We start from the raw sequence: 13,359 nt of genomic DNA, 5'->3' as shown, positions 1-13,359 counted from the left end.
TCTGTCTGGTTAATAAAGGCTAAAACTCACCAACTAATGACTACCTTTTTGGTATGGTGCAGGGGAGGAGAGTGAGATAATGAGAACAAAGCCAACTTCATAGATTCAGTGATCTAATGAGGTGGAGATGTCTGCAGAATTTCAGGGCTGAGCTGGAGTTAACCTCTGGTTAAGTTTGGCAAATGGTGTATGCAACTATAGTGATGGGATGTGCACTCCACTTCAGTCAATTAGGAATTTTGCTTGCGTGGACATCACTTGATGGTGAGGGAAATTTACTAAAAGACTTATTCACAACATCATTGATACCGCTCTGTCTCTGAACCACTATAGTTCAATTTGAAAAAAATCTAACAATATCTAAACAAAGTGTGTCACAACCAAAATTATTTCAGTTTCTTCGTAGCATTCTCCTAAGGAAAAAGAAATGGACTAAATAAATAGCAAGCGACAAAAACAGTGAATAAACATGGTGAAACAAACAAAATGCTATATGTGGTGAACTCAAAGGCCCTGAATTTTCTGGATTACATTTCTGCAGAAAGTGCATCAAAAGTAATGCCTGATCTTTATAAAAGGAGCATGCACTAAAACTTATTGTACAGCATATTGGGCTAAGCTGGAACATTTTAAAACTGGCTTAAAACAAGCTCAAAGCAGCACTATTTGTTGTTGCCCATTTATGTTACAATGTGCGTGCAATTTTTAAAACAGTGTTATCTCTTCAATTATTTTCAAAAAACTTACTGCATTTGTCTCTTACTGTTTCATTAAATTCTGGAAATTTCACGTGTGGCAAATGAAATTGAAGACACTGATGATTCACTGCAGAAGTACTGTTTCATTTAGTGTTCTGGCTAGTGCCACCACAAGTGAGGGAAAGGAAATGTGAAGTGCAGTTAAGTCTGGGTTTAAAAACTCAATTGCCTAGAGATCCCTGATGTTTTACCACCAGCTGTACTTTTTTCTGGTTTAATTTTTCATTTATAAATACAGCTGAAAATGCAGCAGCTACATTGTTCTGTAACAAAAACTAATTTCCAGAAATTCAGCATGGTGTCAATCTGGGAAGCCTCCCAACACTACTGTCAAAAGGCTATTGATAACATGTTAAAGTCTGAATTGTTCAGAATTACACTCTAAAGTTAATATTTTCAACCAATATACTTTCACTTTTGAATGATATTGGCTGGAAATTCTGTGGAGCTGCTCCCCTTCCTCTGGCAACACTGCCCCATTAATGCTTCAGGAATCTCATATGGGTCTAAATGGGATTTTCACATCATTTTTGGCAGCATAACATCAGCAGATTGGCTGAGTAATTCCTCAGAATTGTTCCCATTGTGTTGCTGTGGAAGTGATTTCAGTCTGTTGGTACTTTCTGACATGGTGTTTCACTCTCAGTACTTCTTGTATCTCGTTCCTCTACTATTATACAGAATCATAGTATGCCTTTTGGAAAGGCCAGTGCAGCTGCTTAGTCCTTCTGAATGTGTGGGAAGGTGGGGTTCTAAAATGTTTTGGGCAAGTTGAGACTAATGGCACTTTGGTTAAGTATAGTGTGGAACACATTAAAAATTGGGAAAATTGCTAAGGAAATTGATGTCAAACTCTAGAAGTCCATTGCAGCAATATTGTATGACTTTGGACTGTGCTGCACCTAAATTTTTGGACATAAATCTGCACCATAATTCATATAAATCCAGGAAGCCTGTGTAACCTGGTCTTTGCAGTGGTGTTGGTGGTGGTTGTGGTGGTGGTGGTGGTGGTTGTGTGTGTGTGTGTGTGTGTGTGTGTGTGTGTGTGTGTGTGTGTGTGTGTGTGTGTGTGTGTGTGTGTGTGTGTGTGTTGGGTGGGGGGGGGTTGGCGGCGGGGGTGGGGGGGGGGGCGGGGGTTCAGGGTGGTGTTTCAGCATAAATTGGGTGTAAATTAGTAACATGTAACTTTCCCTGTGGAAAACAAGCAGCACCTTTATCCACCAGTTTGCAAGCAGCTAAAGATCACCATGGCTGAAGGTGTAGGAGCAGATTTCTTTTTCGACCAGGGACAATAATAAAAAAACGATTGCTTTATAGCCACATGTGGGCAGGATTCCTTTTAAGTAGTTTTGTTCTCCTTAATTCCGTTGCACTTGTTTTTATCCATCCTGAAGCAAAGAACTGGATTAAATATGCCCGGTTTGAAGAAAAGCATGGTTACATTGGACACGCACGGAAAGTGTATGAAAGAGGTGTGGAGTTTTATGGAGAAGACCACATGGATGAACAGCTCTTTGTGGCATTTGCAAAATTTGAAGAAAAGCAGAAAGAAGTAAGAAAATCACAGAATTTAATTTTATTTGTTTGTTTTCAATACTGATCCAAAAAACCTAACCATATTTATTCTCGCATTCAAAAGGTAAGTGAAAAGAATCCAAGCGTCTCAATTCTGTTTAATCTGGATACTAATCTATAGTTAATTTCCCATGGAATTACTCATGGACTTTTTAAAAGATGTGCAGCTCCTCTATTCCCCCATAACTCTTTCTGTATCTCTGTTTATCTGTAGTCAATTTTCTTTCTCTCTATCTCCCTCTCAGTTTCTCTTTGTCTCTGAATCTTGTTTCCCTTTCTTTAAGTCTCCTGGTTTATGTATTTGCCCTCCTCTGCTTTGTCATCTCCTGTCTGAATTCCTCTCCTGTAGTTTCTATTTTCTGGGCCTTTCACTCCCTCATTTTCTCTCCTCCTCTCTGTGTATGTTTGCAACACTTATAACTTATACAATTCCTTTCTCTTGGTCAGTGTCTGCATATAGTGTCATCAAACTTGGGTAAGCTTCTGATAGCCCCAAAATTATATTGTCTTTCTGTGGCAGTTGGAGAAAAGGAATCATGGGGTATGTGTCACCCTCTGTTACATTTATCCAATGGGGAAGGGGCCAGTGCTTGTGTTGGGAGGGAGTAGTGGCCAAATACCAGATTGTGAGGGTTTGGGATAGGCACTCACTCACTTGCAATGGAGCTTGACCAGCCTGAAAAGTTTTGTGTTCTTTTGAAATTATTGTAGTAAAAGGGAATGCATTTGTCAAATGGTGATATTAAAAGTTTGCAGGCCAACAATTGTTTTAAAGGGTTCTCTCTGAAGCTTGAATAGTGTGATTTAAAAAAAAAATCAGGAGAATGCTAGAGTTTGATAGTTGCATGGAAAATAAAAATAATCGATTAAAAATTGGAATAAATTCTTATTTTGGTACATGATGCTGAAAGGTTTAATTGCTTTTAATTTCATTCAGTAACTGAAGTTATGTGAACATAATTTTCTTCAACAAATTAGTAATTAATGTTTGCTGAAACTCTTCTTTCAGGAGAACATCACACTCCCTTATTTACCACAGCACATGCCATGCTTCAAAATTTTAAGCTGAGTTCAGAATAGCTTTATTTATTAACATGGCATTTACTCTTGTTTCAGACGGGGACTGCTAAACTGATTACAATGTATCAGCAGCAGCAATTTTTTTTGGTTATTTAAATGCATACTATTTCTTATGTACCTTGTTCCAAAAATATATAATCTGCTAATTATCTTTTAGGGAAGAGATTCAGCCACTAAATGACTCAGTCAAGAACTTGAGATTGTAAGCAGTGTGATAAATAGTGAAGGGATTCTATACTAAACTTATAGATGAAAGACGTGCACATATAACAACATGGTCCAATATAACGGGTAATTTGCTACATGCAAGAAATGGCTGGTTCACGTGAAGTGCTGTTATATTCCGTTACACAAGTATTTCTGGCATTCTGTGGAAATTTTAAATATATTTGATTTCTGCAGTAAGATTCCCCAGGTGATGGGAGTGTGAACCACCAAATTTTGTATCATTTGCTTAAACAATTCCTTCGTTATAACAATATCGTGAAAACTGCCAACTTCAAACAGTTGCATTCAGTTGCCATGCAAGAGAAATGTGCACGTGGCTGCTTTTTAGCTGAGTGCTGAAAGCTGCAGTCAGATAAATGTTGGAGCAGGAAAGACAATTGCACAACAGCTGGCTTAATGGATAACTGTATTGCCTAGTTCAGGACTGAGTTAAACCATCCAGGAAAGTTCAAACCTTGGTCCGTGCCGAGTTAGATGATACAGTCAGGATGGTGGTAGGGCAGAGGAGTGAAATCAGCCAGCATTCCAGTCTTGATAGTCAGTGATAACTTCTGAAATGAGCATGTGTTGGCATAAAGCAAAACAGGATAAAGCTTAGCTCTAATGCCTTTTACAATGAAATTTGTTAATCCCTTCAGTAGAGAAGTAGAGAAAACTGTGATGGAAAATTGAAATAGTACATTGTATTGTGAACGGTGCAAATATTTTATCCTTTTGTGGTGTCAATTTTCATTAAACTTTATTGTTTTCAAGCAACTTTTACATAAATAATTGTTATGTGAATTTACCCATGCAACCTAATTGTTAGAAATCATGTTATAGTAATCAAATCCTGAAAGATCTGTGTGGCCACTGCTGAACAATGTTATTCCTTACTCTGCTGCTTTTGAATCAAATGCTTTAGTGGCATTTCCACTTTATATGAGTGTACTTTTTTTTTCAAGTTTGATCGAGTGAGGGTGATCTACAAATATGCACTTGACAGAATTGCCAAACAGAAAGCTCAAGAGCTCTTCAAAAACTACACAGTATTTGAGAAAAAGTTTGGGGACAGACGAGGCATCGAAGATGTTATTGTCAGCAAAAGGCGCTTCCAGTATGAAGAGGAAGTCAAGGTATGATTCATTTTATCTTTCTAGATCCGTTTTGCAAAAATAATACATATACCTTTCCAAAATTGACAGCAGAAAATGCTGGAAACCTAACTGGTCATGCAGCATCTAAGCAGGGACCAGACAAGTTGATCGCTGGCCATCTCTCCTTTGCCTCCACCTATTGCTGGCCTTCTATCCAGCCCCACCTGTTCCACCCCCCCTTAAACAGTATATATTTCATCACATTTCTACTTCCTTTTAGCTCTGAAGAAGAGTCATATGGACCCGAAACGTTAACACTGTCTTTCTCTCCGCCATGCTGTCAGACCTGCTGAGTTTTTCCAGCATTTTTTGTTTTTGTTTCAGATTTCCAGCATGCGTAGTATTTTGCCTTTACCAGACAAGTTAATTTTTGGGTATGGACTAAGCCTCTGAACCATCTTGAGAAACAGTCTGCACTTTGAACATTTGTCCTGTATACAGATACTGCCTTTATTTCAAGACTTACAGCATCAGCATTTTTTCTTTTCATTGCCTTTTGTACAAATTAAATTATTGTTAGAGTTGTTGAAGTATATCCAGAGTGTTAGTTTTCTCAGCATTCATCATGTCTAGTCACTGCGGAACAACAAATCTAATTTTATATTTGGGGAGTGTCAAATTTCTCCAAGATTAAAAATTCCATAGATTTAAAAAAAAAATTTTTTAAGAAGTTATGACATCTCCACTTCCACCAAATTCCCATGTTTATGACCTAATCTTTATTTTGCTTTCCACAAAACTATAAAAAGTGAATGATTAAAAACCTGCATATAACTTCCTGTTTTGCTGTCTGTGAGAATTCTTTACTGTGATTGGCTGCTGAACATGCTTTATTGTATCACTGCTGCTAGACACCAGATATCCCCTATTGATGGTGCCAGACTGAAATTAACTTTGGGAAAGGTGAAATCCATGCTTCAGGGTGAGGGGCTTTCTTCAAGCTCAGCAGTGAGCACTATCACTTTGTTGATGATCGCAAAATCTGGGCCAATAAGTCTTCATTGCTCTGTATCACTGCAATGTATCAGAAATAATCTGATCATGCAAAGTATTTGGTAGCGAGACAGATTTTCTCCTAAAAATGAAGAGCAAAATTAAAGTTCTGACGTAGTTGTGTTTTTGGAATATGTAAATGTGACAGTGTTGACTAAAATATTTGGGCAGCTTAAAATGACCTCCAATAATATTAGTTAACAATTCAAGTATAATTAATAAATTGATATAATTGTGAGGCATTCTAGAATGCCTGACACGTAACATATCTATTGAAGAGCCAATCCAATCAATCCTGCTTCACTGTGAAGTTGAAGAAAATTCATTGCATGTAAGCATTTGCTCCAGCTCAGTCAACGATTGTCTGTGTTAACTGTTCTCCAGGAGGTGTCTTCTGTAAATTATAGTTCCAGCAGCGGGAGAAACAGGGTGCCAGTCAAAGCTCAGTAAAGCTTCTGTGATGACATATGGACTGATGCATTGTATGGACAAGAAGCTAAACAGTTGTAAGGAATATGACATATGTGCTTTGGCAGAATAAGACTGACTGACAAGTGTGTGGGTGCATGCATGCATGCAGGTGCGTGTGTGGTTAGGTAGCTTAGAGGGACCTGTATCTCAATGCCAGAAATCATGTATGTGATGGTGTCCCAGATTTTGCACTAGTGTATTTTAAAATATAAGTATTTTCTTAAGGTTTCTTCCATTTATGTGTATAGTTTTTACTTTTGCAGTACAGCACTATTGATTGTCAAGCTGTTCTGGAGAAGCCAATGTTCTAATACAACAATCTTTCTGTAATGATAGGCAGTTCCTCGATTTTCTATGCATGTTATGATATGGAGCTGACATAGTGGGTTCCCTTTCCACAAGACTCTTGTCACATTTTGAGGTCTGATGTTTCTCCTTGCCCACAACCATGAGGAGACTTGTTATGCTCAATGGCTCACCACACCATGGTAACTTAGGTCAAGAGGTCATATTGTAGAAAGGGCTCAGAAGCTGTCAGTGTTCCAGCTCGTGAAGATTTGTCCTGTTTAATACGGTGAGGAAACAGAAAAAACTTCCAGCTTATATCCAAAGGATAGGAATGATGCAGGTTAATGCAACAGCTAATCACTTTTGTGCGACAGTTAACTGTCAGTCACCTGAAGCCTGATTAGGACCTGATTGGGGTTAATTGCTAATTGAAGCTTAACTAGTGGTGAGTCAAGTCAGCTCTATATAAGAAAGGGACTATCTGGAAGCACGCTACAGTGTGCTTGTACAGGAACAGGAGAGTGAGCACATCCTGAGTGGGGCACAGCCAGAGTGGGTATTTGGAATTCGGTGCAAAGCGGGAATTCGTTACATAGGGGACGAGGTGCTCTTTGCATTTTTTTCTTGCTATCCAACTTCTTAAACCTTCAGAGCGTGCTGCAGCAGTAGAGACTACAAGAGAAAGGAATCACTGGTAAGTAGTGGGTAAGGAATTTACTACTTTAATTGCTTATAGTTTAAGATCTTTTTGTGGTTTGTATACTCTGCAGTAATGAGGAACAGGAAAGAAGGGCCCTAGAGTAATTGACTTAAAAGGTTTAATTTAAAGGGATAAGTCATGGCAGGAGTGCTCAAAGTCATGGTGTGCTCCTCATGCTCCATGTGGGAAGCCGGGGACATTTCCAGTGCTCGGGACCAGCATGTGTGCAGGAAGCGTGTCCAGCTGCAGCTCCTGGAAGCTCAGGTTTCAGAGCTGGAACGGCGGCTGGTGACACTGTGTAGCATCTGCGAGTCTGAGAGCATCGTGGATAGCACGTTTAGAGAGGTGGTCACACCGCAGATAAAGGGACTAGAGGAAGGAAGGGAATGGGTGACCACCAGGCAGTCCAAGAGAAACAGGCAGGTAGTTCAGGAGTCCCCTGGGGTCCAGCTTGCAAATCAGTATTCCGTTTTGGAGGCTGATGAGGGCGCTGGTTCCTCCAGGGAGTGCGGACAGAACCAAGCTTCCGGCACCATAAGCAGCCTGTCTGTACAGGAGGGGAGGAAGGGGGGAGGAAGAGCAATTGTAATAGGGGATTCTATAGTCAGGGGAACAGATAAGTGCTACTGTGGCTGTCAATGTGACTCCAGGATGGTATGTTGCCTTCCTGGAGCCAGGGTCTGGGATGTAACTGAACGGCTGCAGGGCATCCTCAAGGGACAGGGTGATAAGGCAGAGGCCATGGTACATGTTGGTACCAATGACATACGTAGAAAGAGGGATGAGGTCTTGCATCAAGAATTCAGGGAGTTCGGCAGTAGACTAAAAAGCAAGACCTCTCGGATTGTAATCTCTGGATTACTCCTAGTGCCCACGTGCTAGTGAGCTCAGAAATAGGAGAATAGCGCAGATGAATATGTGTCTTAAGAGTTGGTGTAGGAAGGAGGATTTTAGATTCCTGGATCATTGGGACCATTTCTGGGGAAGGTGGGACCTGTACAAGCGGGATGGTCTACATCTGAACCAGAGCAGGACTAACGTCCTTGTGGGCGGGTTTGCTAGTGCTGCTGAGAGAAGTTTAAACTAATTCGGCAGGGTGAGGGGGCACAGAATGTTAGCGGAATAGGGACACATCATAATACAGTAAAAAAATCAAGTCAGAGGGAGTACAGCTGCATTAAGTTTCAAGGGACTAAGGCAAGGCTGGATGGCCTCAACTTTAATGCCAGGAGCATTACAGGTAAAACAGATGAGTTAAGGGTGAGGATTGACATGTGGAATTGTGATATAGTAGCCATCACTGAGACGTGGTTGAGGGAAGGGCAGGATTGGCAGCTCAACATTCCGGGATAAAGTCTTCAGGTGGGACAGGGGAGGGGGTAAAAGTGGAGGAGGCATTGCATTATTAGTTACTGAGTCAGTTACTGCAGTAAGGAGAGATGATATCTTGTAGGGGGTATCGAATGATACTTTGTGGGTAACGCTTAGGAATAAAAAAGGGGCAACCACATTATTTAGGTGTTTATTATAGACCCCCAGATAGTCAGTGGGAAATTGAGGAGCAAATATGTGCACAATTTGTGGAGATGTGTAAAAACAATAACAATAAGGTAATTATATTAGGTGATTTCAACTTTCTCAACATTAATTGGGATATACATAGCATTAAGGGCTTGGAGGGAGTGGATTTCTTGAAATGTGTACAGGAGAACTTTTTAGGTCAATGTGTAGAGGGTCCAACAAGGGACGGTGCAGTGCTGGACCTAATTCTGGGGAATGAAGCCGGAAAGGTGGCTGAGGTGGTGGTGAGTGAGCATTTTAGTGATAGCGACCACAACATGGTACAGTTTAAGTTTGTTATGGACAAAGAAATCGATAAGTTGCAAAAAAATGTTTTGGATTGGGGGAGAGTGGATTTTAGTAAAATAAGGCAGGATCTGGCCAAGGTAGACTGGGAACAGTCACTTGTGGGGAAATCTACAGAGGAACAGTGAGGGGTGTTCAAAAAGGAAATGGGGAGGGTACAGGCTCAACATATTCCCTCTAGGGTGATAGGAAGGAGTAACAAGCCCGGAGAACCATGGATGACCAGAGATATTCAGGTTATGATGAGAAGGAAAAGAGAGGCTTTTAGCAAGTACAAGGGAAGCAAATCAGCAGAGGCATTAGTGGTGTATAGACAGTGCAGGGTGGAGCTTAAGAAAGCAATTAGGAGAGCAAAGAGGGGATATGAGAAAGCTCTGGCTGGTAAAAGTAGGGAAAATCCCAAGATATTCTATAAGTATACCAATGGGAAGAGGATAACCAGGGAAAGAGTAGGGCCCATAAGGGACCAAGGGGGCAATCTTTGGGTGGAGCCAGAGGACATCGGTAAAATATTGAATGAATACTTGATGTCCGTCTTCACCCAAGAGAATGAGGATGAAGGTATCGAACTCGGGGAAAGAGACTGCAAGGTTCTTAAGCAAATTGATATAGGGAGTGACAAGGTATTGGAGGTGTTGGCAGACTTAAAAGTGGACAGAACGCATCTCCACGTCCGGATGATTTGTGTCCCAGACTGCTGAGGGAGGCAAGGGAGGAGATCGCAGGGGCTCTGACCTGAATTTTTAATTCCTTTCTGGCCACGGGGGAGGTGCCAGAGGACTGGAGAACAGCTAACGTGGTTCCGCTATTTAAGAAGGGTTGTAGAGATAAGCCAGGGAGCTACAGGCCAGTGAGTCTCACGTCAGTGGTTGGGAAACTATTGGAGAAATTTCTGAAGGAGAGTATCTATCTCCACTTGGAGAGGCAAGGTTTGATCAGGGATAGTCAGCATGGCTTTGTCAGAGGGAGGTCATGCCTAACAAATTTGATTTAATTTTTTGAGGAGGTGACTGCTGTGTAGGTGAGGGTAGTGTAGTTGATGTAGTTTATATGGATTTCAGCAAAGCCTTTGACAAGGTCCCACATGGGAGACTTATAAAGAAGGCAAATGCACATGGGATACAGGGTAATTTGATGAGGTGGATTCAAGTTGTAGGAGGCAGAGGGTGATGACAGAAGGATGCTTTAGTGACTGGAAGCCAGTGTCCAACCACAGGGATCTGTTCTCAGTCCCCTATTATTCGTCATTTATATAAACAACATAGATGACTATGTGGGGGGTAGGATTAGTAAGTTTGTGGATGACACAAAGATTGGCCGGGTGGTTAACAGTGAGGTTGAGTGTCTTGGGCTACAGGAAGATATAGACGGGATAGTCAAATGGGCAGATAAGTGGCAGATGGAATTTAACTCTGAAAAGTGTGAGGTGATACACTTCGGAAGGAGTAATTCGACAAGGAAGTATTCAATGAACAGCATGGCACCAGGAAGTTCTGAGGAACAGAGGGACCTTGGCGTGTGTCCATAGATCTCTGCAGGCGAAGGGGCATGTTAGTGGGGTGGTGAAAAAGGCATATGGGACACTTGCCTTTATCAATTGAGGCATAGATTACAAAAGTAGGGAAGTCATGTTGGAGTTGTATAGAACCTTGGTGAGGCCACAGCTGGAGGACTGTGTGCAGTTCTGGTCGCCACATTCTAGGAAGGATGCGATTGCACTGGAGGGGATGCAGAAGAGATTCACCAGGATGTTGCCTGGGATGAAACATTTAAGTTATGAAGAGAGGTTGCATAGACTTGGGTTGTTTTCGTTGGAGCAGAGAAGACTGATGGGTGACTTGATCAAGGTGTACAAGATTATGAGGGGTATGGACAGGGTGGATAGGGAGCAACTGTTCCCCTTAGTTGAATGGTCAGTCACAAGTTCAAGGTGAGGGGCAGGAGGTTTAGGGGGTATGTGAGGGAAAACCTTTGTACCCAGAGGGTGGTGATGGTCTGGAATGCACTGCCTGGGAGGGTGGTGGAGGCGGGTTGCCTAACATCCTTTAAAAAGTGCCTGGATGAGCACTTGGCACATCATAACATTCAAGGCTATGGGCCAAGTGCTGGTAAATGAAATTAGGTAGGTAGGTAGGTCAGATGTTTTTCACATATTGGTGCAGATTCGATGGGCCGAAGGGCCTCTTCTGCACTGTGATTCTGTGATTTTGTGGATAGTGTGTGAGAAAAAAGTGCTCTTCAGAATGAAAATAAAAGTTAGTACCATAATGAGTTTATAAAGAATCTCTCCATATCAAAATATTTTGAATAATTTAAGATCCTATATATTTCCGAAAGGCTAATCCACATAACTATGATGCCTGGTTCGACTACCTCCGACTAGTTGAAAGTGATGGTGATCCTGATTCTGTACATGAAGTGTATGAGCGCGCAATAGCCAACGTACCACCCATTCAGGAAAAGCGGCACTGGAGGAGATACATTTACTTGTGGATCAACTATGCTTTGTTTGAAGAACTGGAGGCAAAGGTACAGATAAGACTGTTGAATACGGGGGCAAATCATTTTATGTGAGGATACAATACAGCTACGTTTTTTCCCCTCGTTTTCCTATGTTCTGGTCACCAGAGGCTCCTCAGGCTTCTGTAGATGTGAATGGATGGGTGATTATCTGCTCCTACACTAATCCATTCTGAGAAGATTTGTTTCTTGATATTATTGAAATTCTTATTTTTTTTGATTTGCCGTTTTTCAGCTTTTTTTCTCAAAAAAGAGACCTGATTTGATGAGCTGCAGTAGTGAAATTTATAATACTGTTGGGTGCATAGGTATATTGTGCCGCTTTCTATACTGTGATGACTGAAGGACCAATTTAGAGCAAAGTCCTAAATGCTATATAATTTCTGTGTTTTAAAAAAAAAGTCTAGGAAGGTGAAATTGGTCTACTCCAGCAGCACGAAACAGGCTCATGATGAATCAGTTGCCAATTTTTCACCACGAAGTTCAGAGAATGATAGTTCACCCTCCTTTGAGAGGCAACCTATTGCTTCCACTTGATTTGAAATATAAAATCTTGGCAATATTTACCAAGTCAGTCGAAATTAAAAATTGGCCCACTGTATAACAGGCTGCCAGTCTCCTGCAAGCTCATTTCATAGTGCTGGCCCAGACCAATTTCATACCCCTTATACCTAAGCAGTTAGCTTGGAGAGATTTTGAGGGAAAATTAAATCCTAATTTTTCAGTTATCACAGAATTGTTACATCACAGAAGGAGGCCGTTCAGCCCATCATGTCTGCATCAGCTCTCCGAAAGAGCAGTTCACCTAGTGCCATTCCCCTGCCTTCTCCCCCCTAAAGCTCCCCTTTTCAGATAACTGTCTAATTTCCTTTTAAATGCTCTGATTGAACCTGCCTCTACCACACTCTCAGGCATTGCATTTCTGAACTTAATAGACTATGTATAGGAACAGGAGTAGATCATTTAAACCCTCGAGCCTATTCTGTCATTGAGTGAAATTCTGAATGATCTCCGACTTTGACCATATCCCTTAATGCCTTTGCTAATAAAAATACATCAATCTCAGTTTTCAAATTCACAATTCATCTGGACTCAGTTGCCATTTGTGGAAGAAGTTTTTTTTGTATTTTTGGCATTTATGAAAATATTTTCTGTAACTTCAGTATTCCTTCCTGAACAGGATCCAGAGAAGACTAGGCAAGTTTATCAAGCATGCTTGGAACTCATCCCTCACAAGAAGGTATGTATAGCTGTGTAGCCCTGAACTAATGATAGTAATTCCATGTCCTTGCCTAAATTGGCCATAAATGAGTTTTGACAAAAGTATGATGTCCATACAGCTGATTTTCTCCATAGACTCAGAAGACATTGCAGACTTAAGGTAATCCTTTGCATTGCCTTGCCACTGGAACCATACGGGCCTGGAGAATCCTACATTGATTTTTCTCCAGAAAATATTTGGTGTTGGCTGGTTCTGTGTATCATTCTTGTCTGAGTCAGTAGGTTAGCCTCTAGGATGTCAACGCACAGTCCGGGCTGAGACTTCTGTGCTGCTTGTAGAGGGTACCATCTTTTGAATCAGAGGTTAAACCAAAGTTATGAAGTCCTCCCGCTTCCCCCCCCCCACCCAAATATACACACAACTACCCCCACTGGATGGACAACATAAAAAGATCCATTGTACTATTCAAAGAAGAATAGGGGAGTTCATCCGATGTCCTGGCTATTCTTTAGCCTACTAAAG

At 41.2% G+C, this 13,359-nt stretch overlaps 1 protein-coding gene across 1 annotated transcript in view; it reads left to right on the top strand.

Moving 5' to 3' along the window:
• The window catches only part of crnkl1 (crooked neck pre-mRNA splicing factor 1), a 34,312-nt gene that overhangs the window by 9,529 nt on the left and 11,424 nt on the right, over positions 1-13,359 (top strand). Inside the window, exons 6-9 of the mRNA XM_041182995.1 lie at positions 2,132-2,310; positions 4,586-4,756; positions 11,433-11,624; positions 12,796-12,855. Of these exons, the coding sequence (XP_041038929.1) occupies positions 2,132-2,310; positions 4,586-4,756; positions 11,433-11,624; positions 12,796-12,855 (602 nt within the window). The remainder of the gene's footprint in view (positions 1-2,131; positions 2,311-4,585; positions 4,757-11,432; positions 11,625-12,795; positions 12,856-13,359) is intronic.

Source organism: Carcharodon carcharias, chromosome 2 (genome assembly GCF_017639515.1).
Source record: "Carcharodon carcharias isolate sCarCar2 chromosome 2, sCarCar2.pri, whole genome shotgun sequence".
Classification (NCBI taxonomy): Eukaryota; Metazoa; Chordata; class Chondrichthyes; order Lamniformes; family Lamnidae; genus Carcharodon; species Carcharodon carcharias.
Note: the sequence above shows the minus strand (reverse complement) of the source record. Positions and strands in the feature narration are given on the sequence as shown.